The sequence below is a fragment of the Humulus lupulus genome, chromosome 2, assembly GCF_963169125.1.
Source record: "Humulus lupulus chromosome 2, drHumLupu1.1, whole genome shotgun sequence".
Lineage (NCBI taxonomy): Eukaryota > Viridiplantae > Streptophyta > Magnoliopsida > Rosales > Cannabaceae > Humulus > Humulus lupulus.
In genome coordinates this window covers 288988989-289000832 of record NC_084794.1, presented here as the reverse complement: position 1 = coordinate 289000832, position 11844 = coordinate 288988989, and the positions used below count along the sequence as shown (strand labels likewise).

At 33.2% G+C, this 11844-nt stretch overlaps 1 protein-coding gene across 1 annotated transcript; it reads left to right on the top strand.

Moving 5' to 3' along the window:
- Positions 1-701: 701 nt before the first annotated feature.
- LOC133819712 (protein BLISTER-like) lies at positions 702-8285 on the top strand. Its single transcript, XM_062253017.1, has 13 exons — positions 702-1190; positions 2019-2730; positions 2863-3449; positions 3683-3802; positions 4173-4238; positions 5338-5448; positions 5776-5852; positions 6045-6112; positions 6467-6580; positions 6979-7142; positions 7306-7374; positions 7533-7688; positions 7795-8285. The coding sequence occupies exons 1-13, from the start codon at positions 1113-1115 to the stop codon at positions 7873-7875; spliced, it is 2403 nt and encodes an 800-aa protein (XP_062109001.1). The 5' UTR covers positions 702-1112; the 3' UTR covers positions 7876-8285.
- Positions 8286-11844: the final 3559 nt, after the last annotated feature.

The following is an 11844-nucleotide window of genomic DNA, read 5'->3' as shown; positions in this document are numbered from 1 at the left end:
GGTTTTGAATTTTTGAATATTTGAAAATTTATTTAATTAATTTGAAACTTTTAGTATTGCTTATTTTTTTAATCTTTTTAAAATGATTCTTTTTAATTTTTAAGGATTTAATTATTATTTTTAAGAAAAAAATTAGTTTTAATAAAAAATTGTACAATTTGGTAGTGGTCAAAGTTCGGGAGGTAAAATTGTTAATTATTCTACACATGACACTGCCACATCAACTGACAAAATGTCACATCATCAATCTATTAGTCACCTAGGACAAAATCTAACATAAATCGCATTTCAATAACGTATATAATTCGAAGTAATTTTTAACATCACGAATCATTTAGATGACACAATCATATAATGGCCATAAGTTGAGAGGGGCAAAAATACTTTTTTTTTTAATATACTATAACATATAATTAATCTCGGCCATATAAATAAAAACAATATGTCCTCTTATTTAAAATTATCTATTGCTAAAACTATACACAGATACACATTATGATGTGTTAAAAAGTGTGTGTAATTTGAATTTGTGTTAATAATACATTACTCATATTTTTTTTATGCTTTTTATAGTAAATTTGGTAAACAGTGTAGAATTTGAGAGCGACATGACATTTAAATTTGAGTTTTTATTTTATTTTATCAAATATTAGGTGTCAAGAATACCCTGAAATTAATTTCGTCCTAAATATATTAAAATTGAAATTAAAAGAACGCAAAGAACAGAAGGAGAGAGAGGGAGATCTGTAAGAACCAAAAACAATTTTCACAATAACACTCTTCTCCTTCTCTCCGATCTGATCGGCCCTCTGTCCGAAATCATGTTTTAGGGTTTTATATTATTAGATATTGAATATATATATTATATTTTCAATTTACTATGTATATTTGTTTTGTTTCAAACAACCCGACCGTTTGATCATCGAATTCCGTCGCCATTCGCGGATTTTTTGTTGGATTGGAAGTGTTCTCTAGGGTTTTTGGTGCTAATCACTGGATAAACATTGTGGATTTTGATTGGAGTTATGAAGAAGATTGGGATTTTGTTTGTACGGTGAATTTGGTCTAATTTTATTGAGCTTTGGGATCCTTTCTCTTATTCTGGGTTTTCGATGGCTTCGGCTCAGGTGCTGACCAACTCGGTGACTTCATCGAAGAAGCAAGGACATTTGGAGGCTGGAAAGCGTCGGGTATGGATTCTGTAGGCCTCTTTTCCGTTCAAATGTATAATGGGTTGCGTGTTTGAATTTGCTTCGATTCGAACAATTCACCTAATACAATTTTGAAGCTCGATTGTTCATCGATTTGGTCCAAACACTTGATTATTGAGCTTCTCATGTTATCGAATTTCGTATCCAATTCCCCTTATTTGCTTCCTTTTCTAAATATCTCTTTGGGACGATTTACTATTTGATGTTGTACGCTACAATGTGGTGACCCTATTTGTTTTTTGTTTTTTTTTTGGTATCTAAAGAGTTGATTTGAGTTTTGTATTTGATTTGTGTTTAGAGTTTTTGCTGGCAATATGTTTTAGTCAAGGTATAACCACGCAAGAGGTTTGTATGCCTTGTTTCGAAAAAGGGCAATATAATGCACAATAAGATACCCAAGTGACCGAAGGAAACAAGGATTGACAATACTGTGTTAAGCTACTTGCAACTTTGTTTTTCTTTGAGTTCTTTGGGCTCGTATTGTTGCTGAGTGGGGCTTAGTGTCATTTGTGGTTGTTTTCAGCCTTAACATATGGAGCGTGAAATGCTTTTAGATTTTTCGTAATATAGTTTTTGAATGGATGTCAAGGTAAATAACTCTTCAAGTTTTTTCATGTATGAAGCTTGTCCATGTGTGCCTATAATGCATTTTCAACATATGGATTTGATTTCTATCATTTTGTGTGAAGTATCGTTTTAGCAATTTTTCTTCAAAATATTATTATTATTATTTTATAAACAATTGATAATTTCTTGAAGAAACCATTCATTTATGGTGTTCCTTTATTTATTATAATCTTCTTGTAGCTTGAAGAGTTCCGCAAGAAAAAAGCAGCAGAGCGTGCTAAGAAGACGCCATCAACCAGCCAGAACCAGACTTCTGAACTCAATGCAAATGAAAAACAACCTTTAGAAACTGAACACGAACGAGCTACAGATACAAGTGGAGCTGGGACATCAGATGGACATGGAAACACTGTTACTGAAACTGCATCTGTAGTATTAAACAATAATGAAAATTTAATTGATTCTTTCCAGAAAAGCGAGCAAGTTTCTATAAATGCCAGCCACCGTAATCAGTTTTTATCTAATGATTATAGTTCATTGTCTTTAGATCAGACCCTAAAACATGCAAGTAGTGAAGAATCTAAGAGATTTGGTGATTTAGGTTTTGGTGGACCTGTAGATGTTAGTCAAAGCCATGGTAAAAAAGGGAACAGTAATGATCTGGAGAATTATACTGGAGGCTTAGTTAGATTTCCATATGGGACACCTGGCCAGTCCATTGCTTTACACTCACAAGGCAGTCAAGATTTTGAAAGCAGTGTTAGTCAACTTGGTATCCATCAGAACGACGAATCCCACTCAAAAGAAAAGTTATCTGAGGATTATGCAATTTCAAATACTGGTTCTTCTCATGTTTCTGTTTCAAGTAGCTCACCTCAAAATTCTATTGGCACAGTACAGCAAAGTGAAACTAGTAATGTCAGTGGCTCCAAATCATCTTCCCTGTATGAAGGTACGCTTGTACTTTGGAATTATATTTTCAAGTGTTTTCAATAATTCAATAATAGTTCATGGTCTTTATTTTTCCTGATATCCATACTCTGAAGGAAGATACTGATCAGTAGCCTTTTTGATTTCACGGTAGACCTGATTCGCCCAACCACAAACAGAACTGGAAATATGCTCAGTAGTGGGAACTTCAGGGATCCTATTTTTCCCAAATCAGGCAAAGAAAACATTAGTAGCTCTGTTATTGGTCTATCTGGTATGGACAATGGGGCTGGCCAAACATTTGGTGCGAGTTTTCCATCTGATTTGCGAAGTTCTTCCAATCATGTACCGCTTTATCCGGTGACAAATGAAGCTAGTTCGAGGAGATCTCGTTCATCCTTTCTTGATAATCTTAATGTTCTTAGAGAATCTTCTGGAACTCATTTGGAACAAGATGAACATATTAAAGATTCATTTAATTCCAACAGCTTGAAATCAAAGAGCATGGATATCCTAGGATCGTCTCCTTTTGATAAGCCATCCACATATTCTGAAAGTTTAGGTCCACTTTCAAAGCTTGACTCCCATAGCAATTCATATGCATTTGAATCTTCAATGAGTTCAGTTTCTGATAGTATCGTGAGTGACCTGCCAAAACCATCTGTATATGAAAATGGCATGGAGAGGAAACATGATTTTTACTTACCTAAGCAGAATGAAGACTTTACAGCTCTGGAACAGGTACCCCTGCTTTGTTATTTCTATATAATTTAGTGTTCATTGGTTCTCCAACTGGGAGAACTAGTGGCTAGGTGTTTGTTGTTTTCTGTCCTGGGTCGTTGTTTAATTCTTGGTATTGAAAAAGTATAGTTACAGTCAGTTTTTTCTTCCCCATAAGAAGCTCTGGTTTAAGTTCTTAGTGCTTTTCTTTTTTGGTTGTCTTTTTTGCTCATATCTTGTTTTGGTTTACACAGCATATTGAGGATTTGACACAAGAAAAATTCTCCTTGCAACGTGCACTTGAGGCCTCTCGCGCTTTAGCAGAGTCATTGGCTTCTGAAAATTCTTCTCTTACAGACACATATAACCAACAGGTCAGCTTGCAAATCATGATTCTGCAGCATTGCAGTTATAATCTGTTGCATCAAATTGTTCGGGGTTGAAAGGATTTATGACGCAGTTGCTTTATAATGTTACTTGTTTGTGTAAATTTATCCTTTTTAAAGTCATGTATAAATACTCCAATTTAATTGTCCTGTTTTTCATTTTTATAATAATTGTAAAATCTGATTTTCTGGAAAATTCAACTACTTTTAAAGTTGTTCCTTGAGTTTAACGGAAAGCTCTGTGATCAAATTTTAGAAACAAGTATTTTGTGGCAGACCAACTGTTTTGCACTCTTTCAAATTATAAATTATAATACTGCATTCTATCTAAATACTATCATGTCTTTTATCTCTCCAGAGGGGTGTTGTTGATCAACTAAAATCTGACATGGAAAAGTTACAAGAGGAAATCAAGGCCCAATTGGTTTGTACTAATTCTCTCCTTACTGCCTCTGAGGCTTAGTATTTAGTAATTGTTTCTTAACATTTTCATGTTAGAATTCCTGATGACTATGGAAGGATGAAATCTTTATGAAATTTTTGTGCGGTTGCAATATTTGGATTATTTCATTAGAGTGATGAGGAGAATTTTTTAGGATAGTTGAAGATTTTTTTTAATATTTTATTTTTTTAAATGTAATAGATTTAAAGATTGGTGATTCCTATGAATTTCTTCTATTTAGGATTTTGGGGGGTTTATTTTTATAGGAGTGGGGATGTTATTTGGATTATTTCATTAGAGTGATGAGGAGAATTTTTTAGGATAGTTGAAGATTTTTTTTTAATATTTTATTTTTTTAAATGTAATAGATTTAAAGATTGGTGATTCCTATGAATTTCTTCTATTTAGGATTTTGGGGGTTTTTTTTTATAGGAGTGGGGATGTTATTTGACTTGTGGATCTGTGTTCTGCCTCTTCTTTTTTGCCAACAGAGTATTGTTGATATTAGGGGACATCTTGTCATGTTACCTTGAAATCTTTTATATTTTATTTTTAATAATGTCTCTTGTGTCATTTACTCAAAATATATGATTAAGTAAACAACGAACTTGGGGAAGATTTTGGAATTCACGTTTTAATGGGTATACTGAAGAGGTAGCTTCAAATGGCTATTGTTGTTTTGTCGAAAACTTTGTGAATTCAACAAATGTTAAATCTTTCCCATAATTGTAAGGGAAGGAATCATTGTGTACCACAACTGTGAAATAAGTTAAACAAATAAATGATTGACTTCAGATTTCTGTAGAGCACATAACAATGAGGTTAATAGATAAGGGTTGGTGGCTCAGACAAATTTTAGGTGTATGCTGTACATATCATATTTGATGATCATGATTCCCTAGATATGTGGCAAAGCCTGTTGTGAAAATAGGATTTCTCATTCCACATGGCTTTCCCACCTTCTTTGAGTAATGCAAGTGCCATTATATACTTTCAATTACTTAACCTCTTATTTTGACTATGTTCTATTACTTGTTCTATCTTTGGGTTGTATGCATTTTGACTTTATTTTCACATATAGATGGAACTTGAGGCTGTTAAAAATGAATATACAAATGCACATCTAGAATGTAATGCTGCTGATGAGCGCTCTAAGTTATTGGCTTCAGAAGTAATCAGTTTAGAGGAGAAGGTATGGTGCTCCACTTTTCTCTTTTTTTTCTTAGAAAAGTGAATTTTATCCTGTATGGATTGCTGTGAAGGAATTTGTTTTGTTGTACCTGATGAAATGTAGTTGGTTGGAAATTTGTGGCAATTATATTATTATTTAGAAACACATTTAGTTTTGATTTCTATCTCTCTGCTTTGTTTATGCTCTGTACTTTTCGATATTTTAATTACATTTTATAACTATGAGGCTATGACTATGTGTGCATGGTTGTTGAAGTATATCTATGATGTTGAAAGTTTTCGTGCTTAATGTTTTTTAACATGATTTTGTTCTCAATTCTTTGTGTAGGCACTTAGACTGAGATCTAGTGAGCTAAAGCTTGAGAGGCAATTGGAGAACTCACAAGCTGAAATATCTTCATACAAGTATGCTATAAATAATTTTTTTTAGTTGTGGATGAGATTTTGTGATTTGTGACTTGCTTGTTTATGTTTTTTATTTTGTCAGTTCTTTGGCAAGATACATACATCTTTGTGCTGAATAACCTTTCTAATGTTACTTATTTTTATATAACACAATTCTTTCATGAAGTAACTGTTGAATATAAATTGTTACAGAAAGAAATTGTCTAGCATAGAGAGGGATCGTATGGACTTGCAGTCAACTATTGATGCTCTTCAGGAAGGTTAGTGTTATAATATCATGAATTAAGGTATCACTTTTGTCACTTTATATGTTAGGTTGTGCTACTAATTTGTGCCAGAATGAGAGTAGAAAAAGTAGGGGTTGATGGCTACAGTGTGAACCAAATTAAAGTTTATTGAAACTGCTTTACAAATTCGTATTTGTATTAAGGACAGTCAAGTCTGGTGTAAAAGGGAAACAAATTATCTGGAATTAGGAAAGTATTTATTTAATTACTTGAAATTTAACCGAAACTTAGTCTGAAAATATTCTCATTGTTCTTCAATTATGTGAATTTACACCGACACTGTTCATGTTATTAATACTTATTCCTCGTTTGTTGTTATTTGGGCAGAGAAAAAGCTGTTGCAGTCCAAGTTACGCAAAGCTTCCACTAGTGGAAAATCCGTTGATGTTACCCAGAGTAGTACACATAAGAAAGATGAATCTACTTCTACCGAAGATTTAGGTAGTAATTCTTACTTGGGACTCTTATTTTTACTCTGAGAAGTTTCTCTGGGATATTGCTTGTGATTAAAACTTGATTTAATATGCAAAAATCAGTTTTGCTAATTCGTGCCTGTGGTATTTATGCTAGTCAAGAACTGGTCTTGATTCCCCTGAAAAAAACAAAAAAAAACTGGTCTTGATTGTTAAGGCTAAACAGCAGTTCGTTGTCCACTTGATTTGTACATCTAACCTTTTATTGTAGGGTCAGGTGGGAAGTCCTGTTAATTTTTTTTTATCTATCATACTATGTTGTATAGTCATTAAGAATAACTGTATATTACTGGTTCATATTTATCTTTTACCTTTCCCTCATTCGGATTTTAGCTTACTAGTTTGAATCTATTTGAATCCACACAGAAAATGAAGATACCATTACCAATACCTCGAATCAAGAAGTGCAGGATACATCTTTTATTGGAATTGATGCCTCCAATTTTTCAATGTTGCCTGACAATGGCTATTCAAATATACCTCCTGATCAGATGAGAATGATTCAAAACATTAATGCATTAATTGCAGAGGTATCATCTATCTAATCATTTTCTTAAATCATTTCTCGCATGATTTGTTATTTTTCTGCTCAAAAGATTTTTACTATTTCGAGCAAAACTACTACATCAGATGATGTTTGTTTATATCATTATTTCGCTAATGAAACAACTACTGTACATTTTTTTCTTGCAGTTGGCTATGGAGAAGGAAGAGTTGGTTCAAACTTTGGCGTCTGAGTCATCTCATTGTTCTCAGTTGAAGGTAATGCAGATGTGATTTTTATTGTTTCTTTGTTAAATTGCAGTAAGCTAATTTTCTTTTAAGTTGCTGGTTTTCAATTCATGTTGTATCTGGAGACATGGTTAAGCAAGCACACGCTTGGACTAACATATCTGCTTATGCTTGTTCAATGAATGAAGGAGTTGAACTATGAGTTGACCCGAAAACTCGAAGCTCAGACTCAGAGATTAGAATTTTTGACTGCTCGAAGTATGGCTAATGAGAATATCTCTGCAAGACAACCTGATTCTCAGGATGTCCGTGAGAACATTCAATATGCCGATGAAGGTGACGAGGTACGTATCTTTTTCATCTTTCTTAATAACTATGGTAAACAAATAGAAGGAAAACTTAAATGGGCATTTTGGAAAAACTGTTTTGATTTTGATATTTTCGTCCTAGGTGGTAGAGAGAGTGTTGGGATGGATTATGAAGCTGTTTCCAGGAGGACCATCAAAACGAAGAACCAGTAAGCTGATTTGATATGAGCTTGTCTCTGTCCCAATACGGTTAAGTTTTGTTTCACCTACAATTGAGAGATAGTAAAATGTGTATATTGTGATCCATTCTTTTTTCCAATAGAAAGAAAGATGAGCTTGTTTTTTTGAGAGAGGCATTCCCTTTCGTTGGTCAATCTCACGTGTCATTTGTTTTTAACAATGAACAATAAAGAAATTGCTTTATTGATATCTACTACAACAACAACTGCTAATAGTACCATATTATGATATATATATGTTAGAAGAAGTAACTTTTCTTGGACTTTGGAAAGAGAGAAATGTGAGCTGGTGGGTATGGGTGGTATACATGAGATGAGAAATTGTATTATTCAATTGTTGTGTTCTATTACAAGGCTTGAAAGCCCCTGTCCTATGAAATGAAACGAAACTTATTACTTCTTTTGGCTTTGTATCTCTGTTTTGTTTTTATATAATTATTTATTTATTGGGTGGGTCCTCTCACACGTTGAGAATAGAGATGCATAATTATATTTTTAAGCTAAAATTTGGAGATCAAAGATATATCGAGTGCAATTCGTCCTTATTTTTTTTTTTTGGTTCATTTAATTGTTGTTTTCCATTTCAAATGTTGTTTCTCGCCCTTATAAAACTTTTTAATGTTATTTGTTAGGGATATAAACGTAGCAGGAGTCAATTTTAATTCTTGTCCTGCCTCCATTATTAGTTGGGGGCAGAATTTAAATTATATGAAAATTAAAATATTGAGATTTTATACTATTTCATATTTGTGAATTTTTGCCAAATACTAATGCAACCATGTTTTTCTTTTGAAAATTTAATAATTTTAATCTAATTTTAGTTAAAGTTATTATGATTTTAATAAAAATTTCAAATAAAGCAAATTTAAAATCAAATATCAATACATAATTTCCTTACGTATAAATGGTTTAAAGGAATAATTGACAAAAAAAAGTCTTATACGGAACATAAATTTTCTTATATATAATTTAGATTTTTTATATAAAAAATTATGCATAGTGTAATAATAATAATAATAAATAAAACCACACTTATAACAAGTTTTTTTAATTTTGTTTGTGACACTTTAATTTTTTAAAAACCTGCAAGAGATTTGTTATACAATGAACACCATTAAGAAAAATAATTGTAGTCAAGACAACCTCACATGTTCGTATAAAGAGTATGCTGTACCAGTAGGGTGAAAATAAATCCTTACCCTACAATCTCCCAAAAAATATTTTAAAATATGTATATTATTTAATAATTACAAAAGACTGCGCGAAACGCGGTATTGTCTTCTAATTTATTAATTTTTCTGTACTTAGTAAGTTTTACTAGAACAAATATTTTTTTAACTTTTGGGTTAATCTTATTTTATCTCTTGAAAAATTATCTAATAAATCCAAATTTGAATTTGAATTAGAATGGGAAATTTGCTATTATATGCTAAAAAATTAAACAAGTTAAAAAATTAAACTCAAAAAATAAACATAGGAAAGTTATCCTATTTTTTCAATTTATTCCCCAAATTACCCCTCACTTTTCAACTTCCCCCAATTTTCTCTAACTCCCTTCTCTCTCCTCCTTCTTTATCTCCATTCTCTCTCTCTCTCTCTTGCTCTCTCTCTCTCTCAGACCACAGCCGGACCTCCCACACACTCAACCGACCTCCACCCACCACGACCTCAGCCAGACCTCAGCCGGACCTACCACACACTCAACCGACCTCCACATTCATTTTTCTCATCCAAAAGCAATGGGTAAGTGTTTTTTATGCAAAATATTGTTGGCTTTTGTTATATTTAGTGTAAATTGTATGGATTTGCACATTGTTGGTTGTATTTTGTCCATTTTGTGTTCTGAAATAAAAGTAGACTATGCTCCGTTTTCTGCGTTTTTTTCTGGGTTTTTCGTTTTTTTTGCGATTTTTGAACGATAAATTGCAATTTTGTACGATTTCTACCAAAGTCAGAGGTTAGGGATGAAACTATGCGACATTTGAACGATGTCATTGCGATTTGGTGCGATGTTATATGTGTGGCAAAACTAAGTATTTTTGGGCGATTTTAGGGCAATTTGTGGGCGACTTTATCTGCATGCGATACTTGTGCGATGCCTGTGCGAAATCATTGCGATTTTGTCTGTATTAATTTTGTCCAAAATTTCTTGCGATAGTTGTGCGACTTTGTGCGATGTTTTTGCGATATTGAACGATATGTGTGCGATTTTAAATTTGTACAACTTTATTTGTACTTTTTTCTGATTTAAATTTTTTTTGTTTGTGACAGATTCAACTGTATTTGTGCCTGTATTGTATGATGGTGTTTGAGCTGTCGAGGGTTTCAACTGGATATTCAATTCCTCAACAAGTAAGACGTTGATGTTTGACATTGACACTACTCTGGAAAAGTTGCGTGAAGTTTTGTATGAAGAGTTGGATGTGGATCCTTTGGTGTATGAACTGAAATTAGAAGTTTGTTACATGTACATGAAAGGCACCAAGTGCCTTTCAAATCAGAAAAAAGTACAAATAAAGTCGTACAAATTTAAAATCGCACACATATCGTTCAATATCGTACAAATTAGAAGTCTGTTACATGTATTCAATTCTGCTGTCGAGGGACCACCGCTCATCTTTAGGCCTGTGATCAAACTGAACTTAAACCTCCCAAATCTGGCTTCCGTTTTACCCACGTAAAACCACACTTCATCGTTTTTAACTTCACTGACTTTCTTTTTCCTCAATAACAGTTGATGCACAATCACCCCGGAGAATTGAAGAACACTGGCATTCCAAAAAGATCCGAAGGGACTTTCCTTCACCTTATCAGTCAACTTAAAGGCTTCGAACTTATCTTTTATAGCAGTGAAGTACCCGTTCTCTCTGTAGGTGATATGCCCTGGAAAATGCTCGGACAATGGGAGAACGAGCTCTGGAGCTATCTGCATTTTTAAAAATAGGAATTATTATTAATCGCACAAATGTCGCAAAAGAACTCGCAAAACTACAATTACGAATCGCACAAACATCGCAATGAATCGCAGAAAAAATGTATAAGGTTTTTAAATTAAAATTGCAAAACCTATCCAATATAATCGCACAAACATCGCTAAAACTATGAGTACCTTGACTGTCGCTCAAATAGCTCAATATCGCTCAATATTGCTCAATATCGCTCAATATCGCAAAACAACACAAATGCCATAAACTATCATTATTTCCCTAAATAATCGCACAATATCGCCCAAATGTAACAGACTTCATGTACATGTAACAGACTTCTAATTTCAGTTCATACACCAAAGGATTCACATCCAACTCTTCATACAAAACTTCACGCAACTTTTCCAGAGTAGTGTCAATGTCAAACATCAACGTCTTACTTGTTGGGGAATTGAATACCAGTTGAAACCCTCGACAGCCCAAACACCATCATACAATACAGGCACAAATACAGTTGAATCGGTTACAAACAAAAAAATTTAAAATTAGAAAAATGTACAAATAAAGTCGTACAAATTTAAAATCGCACACATATTGTTCAATATCGCAAAAACATCGCACAAAGTCGCACAACTATCGCAAGAAATTTTGGACAAAATTAATACAGACAAAATCGCAATGATATCGCACAGGCATCGCACAAGTATCGCACAAGTATCGCACACAGATAAAGTCGCTCACAAATCGTCCAAAAATACTTAGTTTTTGCCACACATAACATCGCACAAAATCGCAATGGCATCGTTCAAATTTCGCTTAGTTTCATCCCTAACCTCTGACTTTGGTAGAAATCGCACAAAATCGCAATTTATCGTTCAAAAATTACAAAAAAACGAAAAACCCAGAAAAAAACGCAGAAAATGGAGCATAGTCTACTTTCATTTCAGAACGCAAAATGGACAAAATACAACCAACAATGTGCAGATCCATACAACTTACACTAAATATAACAAAAGCCAACAATAT

Excerpts from the sequence above, each read along its gene's own strand:
- LOC133819712 (XM_062253017.1), top strand. The coding sequence starts at position 1,113 with ATGGCTTCGGCTCAGGTGCTGACCAACTCGGTGACTTCATCGAAGAAG. Across the intron at positions 5,449-5,775 it reads TAATCAGTTTAGAGGAGAAG|GCACTTAGACTGAGATCTAG; the intron begins GTATGGTGCTCC and ends TTCTTTGTGTAG. Across the intron at positions 7,143-7,305 it reads TTAATGCATTAATTGCAGAG|TTGGCTATGGAGAAGGAAGA; the intron begins GTATCATCTATC and ends TTTTTCTTGCAG.